The following is a 24163-nucleotide window of genomic DNA, read 5'->3' on the forward strand; positions in this document are numbered from 1 at the left end:
ATAGTATTATTATTCATAACAGTCGAAAAAAGGATTCCTAACCTATATCTCCCTCTTCTGACTGATCATAATATTTAAGGGAACCAGTACTAAGAATGTTTTTCATCTTGCTTTTTACATTATAGAACACTTTGTTCTCCCCATTAAGACCTTATAATAAGGGGAACCATAAAAACTTTACAAAAAAACTCTAGCCAGAGATAATTAATGCAGAACAAAAGCTATGCTTTGAAATTCAGTGGTCAGTAAAAATGAAAATTATAGTGTGTTGATGATTCAGAATAAAAACAAAAATTATACTGTAATAGAAAATAATTAGCATAGAAATTAGAAAATTAGTAACATAGTCGAGTTTGGAATTTAATGTCCTTTACAGGTCTTGGTATGTATTATCAGGAAAAAAATTTGATAGCGCATGGCTTTGGTTTGTCTTTTTCAATCCACCCGTATTTTAAAGGATACTTAGTACCAGGATAATGTGTGACTCTGCCACGAATTGAGCCTGGCTGCTTCCATGAATGTAGCTCTACAAAACAAGACAAAGAAGAAAAATTACCATGTGGAAAAAAGCAGATTTTTTTGGTAGTTCTTTTTGTATTTTGCAGTTTTATGTCATGAAGATAAACAATGGAAAAATCTATTAATTAAGCTCTTATTTGTAATTCTTTTGAATAAAATAATTAGTTAACTAGAAATACCACATGAAAATGTTGGTGGTTGATATTACTGTAAACTGTAGAAAGCAGCTTAATATCAAAGTAAACTTAATATAACTTGTTAAAAGGTTTACCACAAACACATACACACAACGTAATGATTTTTCCAGTTAGTGCAAAATGTACTTGATAGCACAAGGTACAAGTTAGAGCAACTAACTTTACTGATTCTTTATCCTTTAAAATAAGTAAAAAATGACCTATCAGATGTTAAGTCACTCTTTTCCACATTATCAGTTTTAAAAATGAGATAGCTTTATAAATGCATTAATTTCATTAGAGCATTTTAATTGATTTTTTTAAAATTTCAAAATACAATTATTAAAACTGTTTTTACTTCACTGAGAAATGTGCAGTTTTCCATACCTAGTAAGAACTGTATTAGTTGATACCAGTCAATTACAGAAAATGATGCAAATCTCCAAGATAAATTTGCTTCTCAAAACCTGACTCTCCCAGTTTTCAGCTGTTAAATTCTCTTATGAAAATTAGTTGCTATGAAGTTGTTTTAAAGAAAAGACCTTTTCTAGGGATTTTGTTCATACAAAAATAGTTCTGGAGAAAAAATAACACCTACAATATAAAACCTGTCCTCAATTTTATATCACAATGAGACACATTGTATCATTTGAGAAGGACCACTTTGGTCCTCTCAAAATTTTCCGTTGTTTTTAACAGTACATATGGATGAAAGCAGTACATATGGATGGAAAGATTATTTAACTAGGAGTTAGAAATTATTCCTTCTTGGCCTTAACCGTAGACATGTCACCAAATGGCTCAGATATTCAATACCCCCTCATTGTAAAATTAGAAAAAAAATTAGGTGATTTAAAAAACTTCCTTGAAGTATATAAAATTTTGTTTTATCATTAATTCTGTCTTGATATTTTCATGTAAAGGCTTTTCTTTATACTCTGCTGTACGTTGTCTTTGTAGCTCAGATTTCTCAGTAATTTCATAGCATAGTTGCCTTATCCAAAGTTATATTTGGATGTATTCTGTAAGCACAACTTCAAGCAAACTGGGTAAAAAAACAGTCATTTCTGGTTCATTCACATTATGGCTTCTAAGGAATCCTATCACCACGTATGTTTTCTTCTGACTCTTTCCAGTTAAATGGCCCTATATGGAGACAGTACAGTTTTGAAAATCATAACCTAGCTGTTAGCTAATCACTTAAGATTTTTATCATTAGTATTAATGATAGTAGTACAGCAAAACAAATACAAGTGCGATAGGCTATGTTTGATAGCATTTCAAGTCCGGTTAGAAACTAAGACCCTCAGAGCTAAGAAATAAAGGTTTTATTATTCTAATAATTATAACAGCAAGGGTAATAGCTAATAAACCATACCAAGTACTAATAATAGCTACCATTTATTAAGCACTCATTTTGTGTAAGACACTTTTGTGTAAATTTTACATGTAATATCTCATTTAATTCTGATAATCCTACACAGTAGATATATTTTTATTACAGCCATTTTATAGATAAGGTGACTGAAGTTTAAGAGAGGTTAAGAAACTTGCCCAAGTTTCACATATAATAGTATATGTAAATGCTGGGATTTGAAATTAGGTCTTTTTGATTGCAGATCTTGAGGTCTTATTCAATATACTGGATGTTTCTATACACATTATCCCATTATATCTCCTTAATAACCATATAAAATAGGTATTATCACGCACTCCTCCAAATGAGAAAACTGGGATTTTGAAAAATTAATTAACTTGCTTAAGCTTGCATAACGAGTAGAATTTGGACTGAAACCTGGGTATGATGAGCTCCAAGGTACATACACACCTTTCCCACCATACAATAACAACTTATCAAAAGACAGGCGGGAAATCAGGTGAAACAACTTGTAAAAACTTTATCTGGCAATTACATAATTAATGTTGACCATTTAGGTAATTAAAGTCACCACTTATGACTAAAATATTTGAACATAACAATACTGGATATTATGCCCATATTTATATAATGACCACAAGGTAGTTTGCCTGCATTAGAATCACAGATTGAAAGATGCAAGAACTTCATATATTTTCTATGTGAGTGGTTTCAAGACTTTTTTAAGTAGTAGAGTCATCTCTGGTCAAAGTCAACAGATTTCCACATTTCAAATCCTGCAGTCGTATTCTAGTCTTACTTGACTTGATCTATCTGAAGAATCTGCTGCATGTGATTACTCTTTCCTTGTCTGTAATATTTTCTTCACCTGAAGAAAATACCACGTCTAGCATACCACTCTGGCTCCTACTCTAGGCTCCTTTTCCTCAGGCCACTTGGCTGATCTGTCTCACCATACGAACTCGAAATTGTGGCGTAATTCACAGGTGCACAAACTTAAGCCTCTTCTCTATAACCAACCTTCCTAGGTGTTCTCATCCAACTATCCTTCCTATATTGATGACGCCTACATTTATATCTCCAGCGCAGTCCTTTAGACTTGTACGTATATTGGTCTGATGTACCAGGGGTGCCAAAAACATGTATACACATGACTTGTATTTATCTTTCGTTATTGGTATATATTGAGTTTTACAATTTTAATATAGTTTTTTTTCTTTCTTAAAATGTGTATATGTTTTTTTAGCACCTTCTGTATATCCACCTCCACTTGGTAATCTAATTGTCTTCATTAATAGACTCCACTTGGAAGTCTAAAACTTGAAATGGACAAAACAAACTTTTGATTTACCTCCCTTTCTAGCTTAGAAACAGCAACTTATTTTTTCCGGTTATTTAGGCTAAAACTTTAAAATCATTCTTGTCTCTTCTTCCTCCCTCTCTTCCCATATCACCAATCATTGAGAAAATACTGTTAACTCTACTTTCAAAATCCATTCCAAATTCAACCTCTTGTTACCACATCCCGGAAGCACTGGCAAAGGTGGCTGAGCACAAGGCCAGGTCCATACCTTACTGCCTGCCCCGTAATACCTACATCAATGCAATAGACTCCTTTGTTCTTACTGCCTCTACCCTATGGTCTAATTATGAGATTAATCCTGTTACAATTAATCAGATTCTGTCATAACCCTTCCAGAACACATTAATGCTTTCTCAAATGTGTGAGAAAAATATAGTATCTTTCAATCTATTAACTGCTTCCATTCACAATATCATGAACCTACATATCTCCATCTAATTTAAAAAATATAAGTTAAAAAAAATCCACACTTAGTCCTTAGAGACATCATTTCACTACAACAGATCGGTGATACTCAAGGCTTATTTCTTGTACACATGAAGCAGTGTAGAATAAAAACTTGTAGACAGTCCTGACCTGCTACTTGCTAGGCTGTGTTATCGTGAACAAATTACTTAACCTCAATTATCTCATCTTTAATAGGAATAGGAAGATGTTCCTCAAAATTATATCCTAAAAATCAAGTATGATAGTCATTTTAAGTAATCAGCACAGTACCTATTTTTCTCCATTGTAAGTAATCAAAATAATCAAGAATACATCATTTAAAAGGCTCTATTCCAAACAAACAATTTGTATCTTCTAAACATTAGATGAGCATGTTTAAATGCCAATCACAAATCCATTTTATTTTCACAGGTGAATTTAGTGTTCGTTGAACTGATATTTAGAAAGATAATATCCAGGAACTTGTACTAACATTTGATTTTTCTCCATCTTCTTTACTTATCAGAATCACTTTAAGACCAGAAACACCAAAATACTTTAGGATTTAATAAACTCAAGTGTATTTGATACATTTTTATTGAGCAATTATGTAGCAGGCACTGATTGAGGCAATGGGAATCCAGTGTAACAAAAACAGAAAACAAAAAATATGTTCTCATGATTTTATCCATTCAAACTATGAGAACACATTTTTATACCAAAGTGTAACAGCTTAGTGGAACATACTAAAAACCATACAAGCAAACCCAAGAATAAAAGGACAAATAAGCAATGACTTTATGAAAGTGTCTGTCATTTAAGGGGCCATCTAAAGCAATGATATAGTCTAAGACTGAACTAAGGTCCATAAATTGAAGCTGTTCTTAAAAATTTGTATTTAAATGATGCATGCACTTTCAAAATACTGTATAGAATAAATTCCTTAACAGCTTTAGCATGATGTTCATTTATATTCTTTCCCTCTCTGATTTTTACTGATTGTGATAATGGAGATATTAGTAACTAATGGTAATTTAATCCTAAATATATATTTAACTTGTAATATATAATCAGAATGCATTTGCAGATCAGATGACTAATCAAAAAGAAAATCTGCTTGTCCACTGATATGGATACACATCTATTGTTTCCATGGAGACAGAGTGTTTAACAAACCATTAATATAAATGTTCTTCACTTCTTCAGTCCATTGAACATTTCAGAGTATATGAACCAAGATCAAATAAAAAGAATGATTTGTAAATATTAATCTCTTTATTTAGAAGAAAAATTTGATGATTTGAAGTTTCCGCAGCGTAATATAAATAATATATGTGAATAATACATTAATTTCAAGTAACATACTTGAAAATAATATTTTGTTTAATACAATGGTTCTAATACTTCTCAAATAACAGTATTAGAAAAGGAAATTGAAATTAAGCTAAATATAGTATGTATCAATAGATAAAAAAAAGTCATTCCCTTTAATTTATTCCTAAATTCTTGGAAGGTACTATCAGTCATTATGCTCTGCTTTTTCAAAATTATTTTAATTGTGTTGGTAATGAATAATCATTAAGGAGTCCTTTTATGCACTTAATGTTCTGAAAATAATAATGGCCAATGTGGACCAATAGGTTGTTGTCTGAAAAGGTAGCCATCGTAATGAAAAACACTAAACTTAGAGTTAGGAGTCTTGGTTTCTAATGCTGATAATGTCCATTCAATTTAAGAGATTAGTTGTTGGTCAGTTCAATCATTTGGGTCTCAGGTTCCTAATCTGAAATTGATTTTATCAAGAAAACAGGGTAGTCTAATTGTTTATAAAACGGATTTTAATCAAAAGGCCTGAGGTGGTATCCCTGTCCTGGATCTGCCACAAGTGTGACATTGAACTAAATTACCCAGAGCCTCAAATTGTTCAACTGTATAATGGGGAAAAAAAAAAAAATCAGATAATACACAGAAAATAACTAGTATCAGGCCTAAAACCAAGAAACAGTCAATAAATGTTATCATTATTACCTGAGATTCAAATTAATTTCAAAATTTTACTGTTTTAGTCTCATGACTCAGATGAGTCATGGTGTCTATGAGCATAAGGTTTGTGCTTCTTATTAATCAGTCATAGTAAGCTATGTCTAGGTTAAAGTCTAGTGAATAATTTTTTAAACTTTTATTCAAGCCTCTCATATTCTAAGCTGATATTAAAATTATCATCCTTAGAGCAAAAGCAAGATATAAAGAACCAACCTGTTTGATGAACTCTAACAAAGGCTGTTTTAGTTAAATGGGCTTTGGAGCAAAACCAAGTATTAACATAAGCAGAGCACAAAATGTTCAGTAATATATATAAGCCAGGAAATAACTCCTTTGAAGACATTAATACATAGGATTCAAATTTGTTATTTCTCCTGTTTTCATTGACAAAATATATACTTGCATCTATTTGCTTTGGCATAAGATCCTTATTAAAAAAAAAAAAAAAAAGGTGTGCTTAATACAATCCTAGAGAGATGTGATTTTGATCATTTTAGAAACTATAACTTATTTAAAAATAATCATTTATGACACGAAGAACATGGTAAACAAATTAAAGTAGGATTAGACATTGTTGGGTGTTACCCAAATGACAATTTGCCTTAGTTCAAGGTCAAATCCACAAAAGTGCTTTTGGTCCCTTCTTTCATTTTAAAAGACATGTTTACAAAATGAACCAAGAGCTTTTCAACAGCTAGAGGAAACACTATTGTGATTATCTTTCACCATCTCCAATCTTTTGTGTCCAATCATTTTATGCAGTTGGACACAAATCAGTATAAAATGACATGTACATCTTTTTCTGTCTGTTTTCTTTCCCCCTTCCTGCATACATCATGAAAAATTATCTGTGTGAATCCTTTTAGCCTTTTTCATCCTTTATTTACTTCCTTACAGTACAAGGGGAACAGACAATTGAAATTAAAAAAAAATCTTTTAAGTGATAATCCCTCGATTGCCTAGCATATGATTCTTCTTAGCAGCAGCAGTCTTGCAATAGCAAAAAAAAAAAAAAAAAAAAGAAAAGAAATAAAAGAAAAAGAAACAATTTGTAATCAATATAAGAACAGAATACAAGATGAAAATCTTGTATTTTCTTTGACATCACTTCCAAGGAAGTCAAAAGGGTTGCCTCATTTATTTTAAATAAACTTATCTGTCTTTGAAGTGAATCTTGGCTGTTTAAGGTTTGCCAGTAGAAGAGCCACTGCTTTCCTGATTAAAGCCTATATAAAATGAGGGATCCACCTCTTGTCTGATAGAATCAATCACTTTTTTACCATGTAGTTCTAAGTAAATAAAACGGCATTTCAAAATACGTAAGTTAGGAGGAATGCTGTAATGCCACCTTAGTCCTGAGTCTCTTTTGTGTGCTTAGGTACCCAGAACGCTAAAATGAAACCATCTTTATTATTTTCGGTTTCTTTCTGGGAATACTAATGTCCAAGACAGGATTCTTTTGAACTGTTGAGATACACTATCTTATTTACTGTTAAAATTAATAGAAATACTTAAAGGTATCCTGTGATCTTCCCATTGTATGATACTTTAATCCTGTTTACGACAGAACCAATCAATTGGGTCTTCATTAAAAACAAAGTGTGAAAGAAGGCAGGCAGGCTTGCTTCTGTTGAGCTAACGGCAAAAGGAAGTATCCTGGGTCATCACTGTTCCTGAATAAAACAAGTTGAAATCCCAAGGTACTTAACACACTGACATTCTACTGAAAGATTTCTATATTTCTTGATAGTTATACATTTCTAGCTCTTTCCTTAGGGATCTTCTTTTTACTCATTACTTCTCTGCATTAACACTAGTTCTTACTAGGATGCTACACCAAATGGCACATGTGATACAGATCATACAATAGCTAGGCCGTATCTTTCTGGATTTGCCTGAAAGAAGAGATATAAATAGGTACTACCTACAACCAGGTGACAAAGACTGCTACTGTGTTTGATTTCCCCACAGGGTACACATATCTCATGCTTGAAGTTCCTAAGTACCTCATTAAATATTTGGCTTGAACTAAAAAATGATTTATAATAGATACAAAACAATTCTTCATGAAAACACTGATAAATCTGACTGCTTGCCACTCAAATTATTTTGTCTCTGTCAGCTGTTAGCAATAAGCCACTGCTCTCTTGTTAACTGAAATTTTAGGGCATCTTGTAGCCCTGTTCCAGGTGAACTTATTGCATGACTGACTATGGAGTATGAAACCCTTACCTGCCCTAGCCATACTCCAAAATGGATTTCTTCAATTTTTCCTATCCTACTTGAGGTTAAAAGGTTGACCACTCAAACTAAGTCAGTGATTCTCAAAAATGTGTATGAAACTCACCTGGGATATTTGTTTTCAAAACAGATTCTTAAACATCATGTATGGAGATTCTAATACAATAGGTCTGTGGTACCATGTTTTCTGAAAATAAGACCTAGCTGGACCATCAGCTCTAATGCATCTTTTGGAACAACAAATAATATAAGACCCAGTCTTATTTTACTGTAATATTTCTAGCTAATAAGAACCTAGAGTGCAGGGATGCAACATTCCTAGGATAACAGAAAGCAATCTCAAGCCCTAGATATTAGTAAGACAGTAATTGGTGATACACTGTGTTTGCAAAAGCACCTTTTACTTTTTGAACGAAACTGATAATATGGCCAATAAGAGAAGAGCTTCTCATATCTACTAAACTTTCAAAGTGTTAAGAGAATAAAAATACGACAACATCATAAGACTAAGTTTCCTCCAAGTCTACAGAAAAAAAAGTAAAAGGTCCTATGACTCATCTTCTAAGGTAATTTTGGTAATTAATATTTTGTTGACAACAACACATGTCTAGACTTGTTATAGACTGTTTTACTGGGTAAGAAAAGAAAACTTGAAGTGCAGAGCATAATTACTCTCACAGAATTTTCTTTTGTAACTAAAGTAATAAAAAGTTCAAAATGTAAAGTTATTATATTCTACAGCATTTTAACATCCAACTGAATAGCTTTTAATGTGAGAAACAATGAATATGTTAATCTCTAATACAAAGGCTTTGGTAGCTCTGTTACATCAGATATATATAAAAAGTATAATACAATCAAAATGTGTTATACTTTTTAACCTCAGGGGAAAAATTCAAATATCAAGGAAGATTAATATTCTCATGAATTATAAATGTAAATAAAAATGCAGGGACAACAAAAATTAATGCAGCTTAAAATTTATACCATTCTGTTAAAAAAAAAAAAAATCAGTCATTTCATATCATCAAATGTTTCCACCTATCACTGGTCTACAAAATGCATTAGGAACAGAGTTTCTCTGCCCTAATCTAGCTTTGCCAGTAAAGTGAATGGTTTCCCCTGGAAAGCCATTTAATGTCTCTGTAATTCATTGCCTGGTACAGATCATTTTTTGTTACTTATGGGGCTATTAGGTGATAAAAAGATGTTATTATCAAACAAACTTATGCATTTAAACAAAACAAAGCAAAACAAAACTAAGCAAGGATCACTGTCTTTTGAAACATAGTCTGTCTCTAGCATTGCTTTTCTTTTTCTTTTTTTTGGTGTATCTGTAAAAATGGATGTCCACATCTCCAATTCTCAGTAAATGCTTTGGTAATTCTATATATGTAAGCATATTCACAAACCAGTGGTGCCAAAAAATGTACACATTTTAAGAAATGTTATCTATGTATTATTTTCAAAGTTAAATTGAATTAGGGTTGCAATGTGTAGCATGATATTCGCTCAAAAGATGACGTTAATCAAACGAATGCTAGCGTCATTCATTGTACTACAATTTTAAAAGTTTTTCCTTTCTAAAAATGTATATACATTTTTTTGGCACACTTTGTAGATGACAAGCAATTATTCTTTAATAAGAAATCTTTTACATATCTGTGAAATCATCCTGAGATCATTATTTGTACTTTATATTTATTGAGGTCCCTACCTCAGTGATTACAATATGAATAAAATATTGCTGAGTCTGAGTCCCATTATATCTTGCTGGACTATCTGCTACGAGTTTTTCTAGTCCAGGTCTTCAGACAGCTTTTGTTTACATTGCTAAAACTTCTCTTACATTGCCTTGAGAATGAGACTTTCTCTAAAGTTCGCCTAATACCAATTGCTTTAGAAGTCCAGTGTCATCTATTTTCTTCATATGTCCCCAACCACTGCATTCTGATGAGCAAGTCTGGAAAATCACTGCTTCTAAATCTTTGACATCAGAGACTTCATCTTGACATCTGATGTGAAATATAGTACAATGGAACGATAAATGAAGCCTGTCTAAGAAATGAAAACAGCACTGATAAGGATTCAGATATTAGACCCATATAACACAGCTGACAGCACTATGGCTTTGCAGGCCTTGAGAATGGATTTAACCAACGATGGGTGCTACAGGTTGAACCCGCCAATCTGCGAAATGTGACATTAAGTTCTTGTTGTCATTTTCTATTTCTTTAAGCTTACTACTTCAAGGCTACAAATGAACAACATTCATCTTTATATTTAATCCGTATACTATCCATGTGAATTCAGGTATATGAGAAATATTTTGTATATAATAGGCTGATATACAACTAACTTCTGTTCTACTATGCAAAGTTTATAGTACAAAACACAACAATCATCTTCAACAGAAGCACCACACTCTAGTGGTTGGGAGCTCTGGTTCCAAGCCAGGTTGCTAAGTTTGAATTTTAGCTGTGTGGGATTGGGCACATTACTTAACCAACCTATGGTTCAGTTTCCTCATCTGTAAAAACAAGGTTGCTATAAAAATGTAAAGCTTTCGGAAAAGTATGACAGGGAATAAGCCTTTAGTAAGTGTTAGCTATTACTGTTATTTATTTCTTCCACAGATATTAATTGAATGTCTAACGTGGTAGGGGACCTTTCCAGGCACTTGAGATAAAATAGTGAACAGAGCAAATATCTCTGGCTTCCAGGGGCTTAGTCGTGTGTGTGTGTGTGTGTGTGTGTGTGTGTGTGTGTGTGTGTGTGTTAGAGACAAAACACGATGAATATAAACAATGGAGATATATATACATATATGTATATATATGTATATGTATATATATGTATATGTGTGTGTGTGTGTGTGTGTGTGTGTGTGTGTATATATATATATATATATATATATGTATATAAAATGATTACGAAGGTCATCAGTTAGCCATATTAACTTGGGGGAAGCACAGACAAGCAGAAGAAATAATGGCCAGCACAAAGTCCTCAAGGTAGAAATGTGTTGAGGAGAATGTAAATTTCACTCTGGATCACAGGAGAAGCCCTAATAGGAAGGTTCTGAACAGAAGAGTTACATGAGCTATGCTGAGAATAAACTATAGTGAGCAAGGGCAGGAGCAGAGAGAGGTTACTACAATAACACAGATAGAAAATGCTGGTAGTTTAAAACACGTTATGACAGGTATTAAGAAGTGATCTGATCCTGGATATATTTTGAAGGAAGAACAACAGTATTTTTTGTTTCCTGTGTGTTTTATGCAAAAGGAATATGTAGTAAATATTTAGTTATTTTAAAGTCCAAATTCATAGTAAATATATATCGCAGTATTTATAATATACAAATATAGAACATTTACATTCATTCAATTGGGATACATAATCTACATATTCAGTTATATTTAGGTTTATTAGAATAAAGAGGTTACTAAAGTGGTAGCACTTTAATTATAAAAGAAATAGGTTACATTGTTTGTCTGTGAAAGTGCTGTTCTCTTTTTACATTTTCTCCTTTGGAAGACTCATACTCATATTCAATAACTCTTCTGTATGAAGACCCATTCTCAGCCAGGTGTATATTTTCACATCTTATGGAAAAAAAACTGCTAATTGGATTGGATATTTTACTGAAATATCCCACTTGAATGCCCTAATGCTCTAAAATCATTTTTTTCCCAAATAAATTCAATATTCTCCACAACAACTAACTTATCTTTTCCAGGCTTCCATGTTTCTCTCAGTAACACAGCCATTCTTTTAATGACCTAAGTTTCAACTCTGACATCTGTGCCTACATCAATCATAAAGCCAGTGAGTACTGTCTGTTCTATATTTGCCATTTTTCTATTACCTTGACACTACCGATTCTGTCTAAATGCTTATCATATCATCCTTGGATTATGGGCTCTCTAATCTTTACTCCCCAATCTCTCACTTCTAGCTAAATCTTCTAAAATCACCAGTTTAATCAGTCTGTTGCTCACAAACTTTTAAAAATTTTAAATTGCTTATAGGCCATTCAAACCCCTTGGCAGTATAAGTTAAACACCTTTGAATTAATCAATCTGTCAATCAATAAATCAATCCAACAAATACCTATTCAGTATTTAGGAGTAAGAGATACTATACTCCATATAATGTAAAAAACAAGTAAATATAAAACATGGTGGTTTTGCTAAAAGCAAACAAATACAGTTTATGTACATAAAAAGACATCTAATCACAAAGACAAAATAAAATGAAGGCACTGTTCTTAACAGTCTAGATTTAGTAGAGACCAGGATCTGAATCTGTGCTTGAGTTTCCTCCTTTGTAAATGGGGATAATACTAGTATCTTTCTTAGTGAGAACTGCTATAGAATTAAACATCATAATTACCTACTAATAACATAATTATCATAATAACATAACAAAATTACCTACTAAGTCGCATGGTATTTAGGAAAGACTAATTTTGGCTATACATTTAACTGTGTTCAATAAATTCTAGAGAAATATAAATAGTGAAAATACTATAGACTGACATAGAAGGAAAAGACTAAAGACGGTTAACTGTAAACAGGGTATTTCAATGTAGATTATGTTGAGATAAGTAATGGATGTGGGAAGAGGATTTTAAATGGGTAAAATGTGACAAGGAAATTAATAGAGGATGGGAAGCAAAATTGTTTATCTCATCTTAATGGGAAAGCATTTGAAGGCAGACGTGATTGGGATGCCCGATTAAGCACATTTTTTTTCATACATTTCTATCAAAAAATTATGTTTCAGTAAAAACTCTTTTTATGGCTGCTAAACATCCCTATCATCATTTCAACTTTTATGTAGGTTTTTAAGGCTGTTTCATTTTTTTTTTTCCTGACCCCTATTAAGGAATCATCTTTCTTCCTTTGGTTAACCAAAATTAACCTTCGTTTTTTGAGGGCCAACTCATTCTACTCCTTTTAATACATATCCCCCTGATAATTTTGCCTCAGGATAATAACTGCTCCTCTTAAACTACTGTAATAGTTACTGTTTATAACATTTAATCTGTATCTTAGGCACATGTATTTTTATAATGCTAGTGTTGTTCATGTGAGTTTTAAGTCCAGAATCCTACCTGTTTCAGGACAAAGAATACATTATTTATAGAATACAAACAGCAAATATTTCTGTTACTTTAAAGAGAACAGGCTCCAAATACTTGCTTCAACATACTTTAAAACAATTTAAGTATAAAATACATTTAAAATGTAAAGTAAAATGATTGTAAAAAATCTGTATTTATAGTAATTCAGGGATTTAAAAAAATCTAGAACATCTATTGACAATTCTATGTTTTTTTTAACTTCTCATGAAGCTAACACTGAAGTAAAATTTCTCAAAATGTCATGAAAACCAGTTAAACTGGGGAAATTATACTGTGTTTCCCCGAAAATAAAACCTAGCCGGACCATCAGCTCTAATGCGTCTTTTGGAGCAAAAATTAATATAAGACCCAGCGTTATTTTACTATAATATAAGACCAGCAAAAATTAATACAAGACCCGGTCTTATATTAATTTTTGCTCCAAAATACGCATTAGAGCTGATGGTCCGGCTAGGTTTTATTTTCGGGGAAACACGGTATACATGCAACTTAGACAAAAAGAGTGTTGATTTAAAACTACACAGAGAATGTTATTTAAATTAGTAAAACCAGAGTTTACTCTTTTCAGATTTACACTGAGCTCATTAAATAATGATTTTTTTTTTTTCTTCAGTAAGCAGTTTTGTGCCAATAAAATTTCTTGGCAAATAAATATTATTTGGTGGTTATTGCATGTACTGTAAGCATATAATTAAAAATCATATTTCTTCGGAGATTTCAAAAGTATATTTCATCATTAAAACTTAATGCCTTACAAATGTATTAGTGTATTAGTGTATTACAAGGGAGTACTTGTCTGCACTTAACTTTTACACATAAATTGGTTTTGCTGTATATATACTTGCACATGTAAAACATTGGCTGACTTTTCCTTTATTGGTTTAAAAAATCTTATTAGCTTGTAAATATCATAATCAGAACTTGCCTTTATTTATTGAGCATATGTGGCACTGTAAATATACCTTCTTTAAAACCTAATCACAATTTCTCTTTTAACTGTGGCTTTTTTTTTTTTTTTTTTTTAAACTGGCTGATTCATAAGAAATACCTCAGATCTGTCCTTAATTAGAAATACATGGTAGGGGGAAAAGGACATTCAGAAATTTACCACTGGAATATTAAGTACAGCCAAAACTCATCTTAAATTACAGATTTAAGATCTTTGTATTTTTCTGTATATAAATTTACACCAAGACAAAAGAGGTATATTTTCAAACAAATATTACTTGGGAAAAATCAGCAGAAACAAATGAGTCTTTCCATCATAGGTATTGTAAAATACTTCCATGAGTTTTTCACTGACCTTCAGGAAGCACTTTTTTCCTAAAACAGAATACTGCTGGAGAAATCTGAAATGTATTTTACTGATTCTTAATAAAACTGAATAAATTGAAAGAAACCTTAAACTAGCAGGTAGAGAACAATAAATTGTATATTTAATATTCATGTTAAGACAGAAGTATAACCTAGAAATTTATTTATTCAGTATTGAAATATCTGCTTTAGATTAATACAAGATGCTTTAAGATGGCACACAATTTTTCATTGTTATAATTATTTCAGAAACATGTTGCTATCAACTCAAAAGTCTTTCTCTGATAAGCATTTCCAGCAGTTATAGTTTACCAAATATAATTAAAAATGTCATCTCAGTATTGTATTGTAGAAATTTGAGGTAATTAAAACATTCTATAGCTGGAAAGAAGCTATGAGAGTTATATACCTGTTTTTTCTGTTTTTACATTGTAGAATAATTAACTTCAATAAACTTGGGCTTCAAAACTGAAATTTTTGAAACAAAATAATTCTCTATTTGCTATACCTATATTTACATAAATTTACTTTATAGATTACTTATCAAAATCCTTTATAAATGCATTTGAGGTAAAAGGCTACAAAAACAATTCTATTCTCATATTCTCAACAATGGAACACTTTTAGTAATAATATCACCAGGACGTGAATAATACTTTAAGATGTGCAATGTAATTTATGCACACTACTTGCCTCAAAACACCTTATACCACCAATGAAAATACCTGTCTCATTCTGAGCAAGCTAGGTGGAAGTTACTGAAAGCTACTCTTAATTGTGAACAACTGCTATAGCTTCAATCAGGAGGCAAATTTCTTCAGGAACATGAACAAGTGACCAGTAATTTCTGTGAGAATTATTTTTAACAGCATTTCAATTGAACAGTAATGCTTTCTTACAGCCTAAATTGTATCCCCACCTCCAATTTCATATGTTGAAATCATAACCTCAGTACCTCAGCATGTGAGACTGCATTTGGAGACAGGGTCTTTAAAGAGGTAATTAAGTTAATGTGAGGTCATTAAGATGGACCCTAATTCAGTATGACTGGGGTCCTTTTATACAAGGAGGAGATTAGGAGATAGATATACAGAGGGGAGACCAGGTGAAGATAGAGGGAGGAGAAGACAGTCATCTACAAGCCAAGGAGAGAGGCCTCCAAAGAAAGAAACCCTGCTAATAACCTTGATCACAGACCTCTAGCCTCCTGAACTATGGGGAAATAAATGTCTGCAGTTTAAGCCATCCAATTTGTGGTCTTTTATTATGGCATTCCTAGCAAACTAATGCACATTCCAACTGACAAAAATTATTAGTTTTCTTAAACATCTTTTAATTGTTGAAACTTGTGGCTGAAGTTCTCGTTGGCAGCTTCCTTTTGAGCAATAATAATAGTACATTTGGACTCTAGTCTTAAAAATATAATAATTTTAAATGCTTACAACATATTTAAATGCTTACACACATATTTTATAATATATTTACAAGTGGACACATGCTGAAAAAGCATGGATAGAGAAACAATTGGAAAGATTCACACAAAACTGTAAATTATTGTTACCTGAGGAACAAATTTTATAAATTGAGAGGATCATGAAAAGGATTATATATTTTCTTTTACACGGTTCTGTATTACTTGAATCTTTTACAAATTTACAAGAAAGTACTTTAGATTACATGGGGATCAACGTGCTCTTTTAAAGAAAGGCAAAAATATTTTCCTGTTGCCATCAAGTAATTTATAATATTTTAGAAAAATAATTTCTTGCAAATGCTGTGAGCAAATAAAATTTTAAAAATGACTGAAAAACATCCATCTGACTTAAACAACATAGAAACACCTGTTGAATTTAGTAAGTGTGATTTTCGATGGACTGATGGGTTCAGGAGCCAGAGTGAAGTACCCTGAGGCATGAACAAGAAATGATGCAACTTCATGGGCACAGACAACTCTTGGTATTTCATATAGGAAACAAGTGCATCTAATGAGGGTGAAGACTAGGACAGAGGTGTACTAGTGAGAAACTCGCAGAATACATCAAAACTTGATTTGCCACTATATTTTACAAGCAGCTACTTGATAGTAGAGTTTATCAGGAATGAGGACTGGCAAGGAGGATACAGTAAAAAAAAAAAAAAAAAAAAAGCCAAAAAAAAAACCCCAAAACATGAAGAATCTGAGGAAAAATTGATTATCTTGGTATGATTGGGAGACCAGTTAAGTCCCCTAAAAGAGGGTGATAGAATAGGAAAATAGAAAAGACCTAAGAAAATAGATAAGGAATGGAGTTCAGAATAAGGAGGAATAAGACAATAGAAGAAACTGAAATCAATGATATTAATTTTAAGTTTGAGATCTTGGTTTTGGAATTGTTAAGTTTTGATGAGGTTTTAAGTAGTTCCCAAAACGAGCAGTTTAATAAGTAGGATGGATAGGAACGTTATAGAGTTTAAAGAGAAAAATGATAATATGAATCTAGTGTGCTGAAAGAGTCAACAGCATGGATATTCTGAACAAAGGGGCTTAAAACAAAACAAAACAAAAAAACATTTTTACTATGTCTGAGGACAGAATAATGAAATAATCTTTATAAGTCATTTAAGACCCTCTGCTTTTAGTTTTCAAAAAAAAGTTACTCTATGACTGTCTTCAATATTGTAAAAAATAGAAATAGATGACACTTTCCAAGAGTATAAATGACAGACTATTCAATCCTAAGGGGAAAAAATAAAAATAAAACAAAAACAAAAAAAAAACCAAAAAAAACACCATTTATAGAAACTGTGCAAATCAACTTAATGAGTTTTTTTCCTCTTGAAAATATTAAAAAATGAATGATTGAACAACTTTAACTTATCCTACTTAATCAGCTTTAATATATGGTGGCTACTGCAGTCTTTTTCTTTAATAAATAACTACAATATGTATTTTTAGAGTTAATGTCTTGTGTGTGGTTTCCTTTCAGTTCCTAAAAATATGGTAAAAACCTAACTATATCAAACTGGGGGGAGGATGAAGGTATAAACTTTAAAGTAGATTCTCATATAGAATAACTCTGTCAACTAAAATTTCTCAAGTGGAAAGCTTATTTCAGTAAACATAAAATGTATTGGCAATTAATATCGTCCTTATAGATATAAACAATAAAGTCACTATAATTCACTAAATGATATTTTTTTGAGCAAACTAAACAGACAAAACTGTTCATAGCCTTAATTTGCTTAGTAAAACAGAACTACAAAATACACTGGTAAATTTACGTAAAGATGATGTTAAACTCTCACGAATTCCTAAATTAAGAGTCCTTAATTAATGCTTCAAGCTATTTAGAAATACATCCATGTACCTTTTTTCCTCTAAGACCTAGTAACCTCTTTTCTAACTAAGCTTTTGGGTTAGAAAAAGGAAAACAAATTATCACAGATACTTTGAAATTATGTTTATCCTCTCAATCTTCCAAAAAAATGTTTGAGAAAAAAAGCAGAATCTTCTATGCCTAATCGACTAATTCTGAAATCCTACAAGAGAGGAGAGATCCCCTAAAATGTAATCTTAGAGCTTAAGGAGTTCAACTCTGAGGAGAAACTTAAAAAAATTCTTCAGAATAAATTTTTCATGACTTTTTTATTGCAAAAGAGAAGGCTGGTAGGGAGGGGGTGGATAAAACAAGGTGGGAGAGAAGAAAAAGGAGATAGTAGTTTGGAGAGCAATATTTATTATTACTGCAATACTAGAAGCTAGCCTGGGTTTAAGAAAGAAGTTCTTACATTTACTGTACATAAGACTCAGGAAACCCTTGAGGGATGAGTTGAGGTGGTGGATTAGTCGCTATACGGGAGTATGGAATGGCTTCTGGAATGCAGGTTACATTCCGTTTCTTGATCTTGTGCTGGTTACATAGGTGTGTTCTCTTCATAAAAATTGACTAAGCCACACACTTATGATTTTTGCATTTTTCTAAATATAGGTAATGTTGCTATAGAAATTCCACTAAGATAAATAAATAACCTGGGAATCTTGCTACAAAAATACGTTTCTGGTACATTCCCTTTTTTGGAATCTGCATTTTAACAAGTACCCTGGGGGGTATGTGCAGCCAATCCTCACAACATAACTGGAAAAACAACAGTTGAGAGGTTCAAAAGTAATTTCTTTATCATCTCAGTAATGCGTTTTCCTGCCATAGGCATTTCTGAGCCATTCAATAAATCTGCTGATTTTAAACCCTTCAGCTCCAGTTGTCCAGCAAGCAGAATGATTACTGCCAAAAGAATAAGGGCTCACTTTAGGTCAGAACTCATTTCCCTTCTTACTATTTATTTTATCTAGCTTTAAAAAGTACCAGTACTAGATAACACAAAAATGAGAAAAAAAATCATAGTTTCTGCCTTCAAGAAGTTTATAATCTAGTTCATATGAGCATTCTGAGGATGCCAAAAAAACACACGTATACACATGACTTGTATTCCCCTTTTGTTATTGGTATATATTATTACAATTTTAATACAGTTTTTTTTTCCTTTCTTAAAATGTGTATACATTTTTTTGGGCCCCCTCTGTACATTAAAATACAAAACAAAAAAAATTAAATGGTGTAAGTGGTAGCAAACAAAGCACTATAAAAGTAAGAGGAAGAATGGAGAAGCAAATCAGGTTCCTTAGGAAGATAAAAACTAGATAAAACCTGAAGTAAAATTTCAACAAGAAGAAAAAGGAGGAAATACTCCAGAAAGGGCAGATGGGGGTGCATTAAAGGAAAAAAACAACATGGACTGTGTCTATAGGGCGACTGGGAAGGAAGTAGTTAGAGACGAGGCTAGAAATGTAGGTGGTTACTACATGTGGAGGGGCCTCGGATAAAAGGACTAACTATACCTAATTTTAATTTATAGGCATAAAGACAGCAAAGAAGACTTCTGAACAGAGAGAAGACATGAAGGTAAGTCACTTTAGGAAGCTGAATCCAGAAGCTACAAATGTAATGGACTGCGACAAGAGAAAGATGAAGGTAAGTCACGGTGCTATGTCATAGTGATTGTGACGCTCGGCTGTGCAGCTAGATAGACCTGGATTCCACTGCATCTCTACTTTAGTCAAGCAATTTACCCTCTCTGAGTCAGTTTCCTCACTTCTAACGGGGGGTAAGAATGACTGCTTCATTAAGGGTACTGCACAGCCTGAAGGAGGTAACACATGAAGCTCCTAATATCAGAAGTAGTTCTTCATCACCGAAGTCGTCTTCATCAGCTGCTTTCTCACACAGCTCATGCTTTTCCTGTGCTCTTAGATATGATGTATTTAGATGCTTTACATGAGTTTTGCCTGAGCTAAAGTCTGATGAAAGAAAACAAAGAAGGTATAAAACACATGCAAGAAGAGCAATTAAACAGGTGTAGTTCAATATGCCAAATGAGAACTGGGAAATAGATGAAATAACCAAAAAAAAAAAAAAAATCACAAATGCAATTTCTCTAGTAGTACTTGTTATTGTCTCATACTTGGATTTGGGCAAAAGCTGCCATATGGCTTTCCTCCCTCTAAAAAAATAACAGAACTGTGTACTGCTGTCAAGCTAATACTACTAGAAGAAAACTCTTCCCATGGTAACCAATCAGCAATGCAGGTAACCGATCTGCTTACCTGACCTTCCAAGATAGATTCTGTTGGCTGTAATATGCTTTTCCAAACTTAATACAATGTAACATCTAGCCAGGCTATCTTTCCTGCATAACACACACCATTTTCATGTCTGCTTTCCCATCTTAATATATGATCAGCTACCACTTGGATGCTTTCTATCCTCTTTTAAACCAAATGAAATATGCCTTAATCTAAATTAAATACCACTTTCTCAGTGAAACTTTTCATGGCACTTAACTCCACATGGATATTTTTCTAAGCTGAAATTCTGAAGTATTTATAAGTCAGAACTACTAAGTTTATACTTGTTATACTCATCTGGATTGTTTTCTGTTTCATTTTTATTCGACTCATGACTCCAAACAGCTTATAAAGTTCTTGAAACAGGATCATGCTTGTGCATATTACACAGAATAATGCTAGACAGAAAGCATCCCTAAATAATTGCTGATTGATTGTTCAACTCAATTCTATCTAAAAATTCAAGGAGATTGATTTTGAGATTATCTTGGGAGGCAAGTTTATAATGTATGCCATAATTAAGAATTTTGGTGGGGAAAGGAAGATATAACATTGAATTTTGAGTTTATTCTTGTTTATGGTATAAGAAAGTGATCTAGTTTCATTCTTTTACATGTATCTGTCCGGTTTTCCCAGCACCATTTATTGAAGAGACTGTCTTTACCCCACTGTATATTTTTGCTTCCTTTGTCATAGATTAACTGAACATGTAAAGCAATAGGCTTATTTCTGGAATCTGTATTCTGTTCCATTGATCTGTGTGTCTGTTTTTATGCCAGCAACATGCTGTTTTGATTATTATAACCTTGTAGTAAAGTTTGATACAAGGTAGCATGACACTTCCAACTTGTCTTCTTTCTTAAGGTTCCTTTGGTTATTCGGGGTCTTTACTGGTTCTATTTACAAACGAGGATTATTTGTTCTAGTTCTGTGAGAAATGCCATTGTTATTTTGACAGGGATTGCATTGGATGTGTAGATTGCTCTGGGTAGTTATGGAAATTTTAACTGTATTAATTCTTCCTATTTGCATGGTATATCCTTCCATTTATTTGTATCTTCTGCAGTATCTTTCTTCATTGCCTTATAGTTTTCCAGGTACAGGTCTTTTATCTCCATGGTTAAATTTATTCCCAGACATTTTATTGTTCGCAATGTAATTGTCAATAAAATTGTTTTCCTGAGTTTTCTTTATGATACGTCATTAGTGGTGTATAAAAATGCAACCAATTTCTGAATATTAATTTTATATCCTGTGACTTGACTGATTCAACTATCAGTTCTAATGGTTTTTTTGTGTGGATTCTTAGGGTTCTGTCTATATAGTATCATGCCATCTGCAAATGACAGTTTTACTTCTTCCTTTCCAATTTGCATGTCTTTTAATTCTTTCTTGTTTGATTGCTGTAGCTAGGACTTCCAATGCTATATTGAATAAAAGTGGTGAAATGTGGACAACCTTGTTTTGTTTGTGATTTTAAAGAAAAACCTTTTAGCTTTTCTCCATTCAGTATGACATCAGTGTGTTTGTCATATATGGTCTTTATTACATTGAGGTGTGCTCCCTCTATTCCAATTTGAAGCGTTTTTATTATAAATGGATGTTGGATTTTGTCAAATGCCTTTTTTCTGCATCTATTTATCCTAATGATTTTTATCTTCCATTTTGCTTATGTGGCGTTAACTGATTTGTGAATATTGAATCAACCTTGCATCTGAGGAATGAATCCCACTTGATGATGGTGTATGATATTTTTAATTGATTCAGTTTGCTAATATTTTGTAGAGGATTTTTGCATCGATGTTCATCAGTGATACTGGCCTATAATTCTTTTTTTGTAGTCTTTGTCTGGTTTTGGCATCAGGGTAACTCTGGTTTCGTAAAGTAAGTTTGAGAGCCATCCCTACTCTTTAATATTTTGGAATAGTTGGAGAGGGATGGGTGTTAATTCTTCTTTGAATGTTTGGTAACATTCACTGTGAAGCCCTCTGGTCCAGGACTTTTGTTTCTTGGAAGATTTTTGATTACTGATTAAATTTTGTCAGTAGTTAGTAGTTATAGTAGTTTAGATTTTGTTTCTTCTGGATTCAGCCTTGGAAGATTGTAGTTTCTAGATATTTATCCATTTCTTCTCAGTTGTCTAATTTGTTGGCATATAATTGTAGTATTTCCTGATAATCCCTTGTATTTCTGTGGTGTTAGTTGTCACTTCTTTTTAATTTCTGATTTTATTTGCATCCTCTCTCTCTCTCTCTCTCTCTCTCTCCCCTTCTCCCTCCCTCCCTCCCTCTCTCCTTCCGTCCCTCCCTCTCTCCTTTCCTCTCTGTCTCCTTCCCTCTGTCCCTCCCTCCATCTCTCTTTCCTTCTTTCCCTCCCTCCATGAGTCTGGCTAAAGGCTTATCAGTTTTGTTTATCTTTTGTTGTTGTTGTTGCTGCAATGTATGGAATTTATTTGGATTCCACACCAAATGTATGAGATAATTAGGGAAATTGAAACACTGTATATTTGATAATAAAAAAATATTGATTTTTTTAGCTGTGTTAATTATATTGTTTTTGTTTTTTTTGATTAAAGTTTATTGGGGTGACAATGGTTAGTAAAGTTACATAGATTTCAAGTGTACAATTCTGTAATACATCATCTATATATCACATCGTGTGTTCACCAACCAGAGTCAGTTCTTTCCATTTATTTTTTCAAAGAAACAACTCTTGGTTTCATTGATGTTTTGTATTTTTAAACTCTGATTCATTTATTTCCACTGTGATCTTTATCATTTCTTCTACTCACTTTGGGCTTTGTTCTTTTTCTAGTTCCTACAGTTGTAAGGTTAGATTGTTCGAGATTTTTCTTGTTTCTTGAGGTAGGCCTGTTTTGCTATACATTTCCCTTTTAGAACTGCTTTGGCTATATCCCATCTATTTGGGGCCACTGTGTTTTCATTTTCATCTGTCTCACTGTACCTTTTAATTTCTTCCTCGATCTCATTGTTAACCTACCGTTGTTTACCTGGAAATAAAACCTAACTGGAAAATAAGCCCTAGCACGATTTTTCAGGATGACATCACCTGAACATAAGCCCCAAAGCGTCTTTTGGAGCAAAAATTAATATAAGACCCAGTCTTATTTTGGGGAAAACATGGTATGAGTCTTCCCAGAGCAAGTGAGTCTGTGAGCAAGTCCAGCCTGGCCGCTCCAGACGAATGCCTGGGACTCCAGCAGCACTCTGTCTCAACCAGATGGAAGCCCCACTAGTTGTTACAGCTCGATGATAGGAGGACTCCGCTTCCCAGCACTGGTGCCCTCAGCTGGGGAGCCAAGTGTAGGGCTAGGATTCCTTGCTCCTTCATAGCCGAAATAACCACTCCCAATTCTTAATTGCCACACAGCAGATATGGGTCCTTCCCCTTCCATATCTCTGCCCCTTCTATCAGTCTCATCATGGCTTTTCTTTATATTCTTGGTTATAGGACCTTTGTTCAGCTAGTCTTCAGGTGGTTCTCAATGATTTAATTGTGCTTCTATAATTTAATTGAAATTTTGATGTGGTTGTGGGAAGAGGTGACCACAACTTTTACCTACTCTGCCACCTTGCTGGAAGTCCACATAATTATGATTTTATTTTCAAGTTATGAAATATATATCATTGTATTAATATGTTGTATTACAGGCCATATTTTAATATAAGAAACACGACTGGCTGTACTATAAAAACACTGAAAATAGTATTGATAATTTTAGAATAAAAGCTTCTTCTGTTACATTCCAAGTGCTTTTTAAGTATTCACATTGACTGACATCTGTTTGACTAATAAGTGTAAAATCATAAAGTTTGAATTGAAAGATACTTTCTTAATTAGCTTACTTAAGAAACAGTATTAATTCCTA

The 24163-nt window shown here is 32.8% G+C and overlaps 1 protein-coding gene across 4 annotated transcripts in view; it reads right to left on the minus strand.

The window, feature by feature from the left end:
- TUSC3 (tumor suppressor candidate 3) overlaps nucleotides 1-24163 on the minus strand; it is a 150971-nt gene that overhangs the window by 30350 nt on the left and 96458 nt on the right. For all 4 annotated transcript variants that reach the window (XM_074329722.2, XM_019738006.3, XM_019738007.3 and 1 more), the window contains one exon: nucleotides 463-526. In XM_074329722.2, the coding sequence (XP_074185823.1) occupies nucleotides 463-526 (64 nt within the window). The remainder of the gene's footprint in view (nucleotides 1-462; nucleotides 527-24163) is intronic.

This window comes from Rhinolophus sinicus, chromosome 16 (assembly GCF_057876585.1).
Source record: "Rhinolophus sinicus isolate RSI-liver-muscle chromosome 16, RSI-T2T, whole genome shotgun sequence".
Taxonomy (NCBI): Eukaryota; Metazoa; Chordata; class Mammalia; order Chiroptera; family Rhinolophidae; genus Rhinolophus; species Rhinolophus sinicus.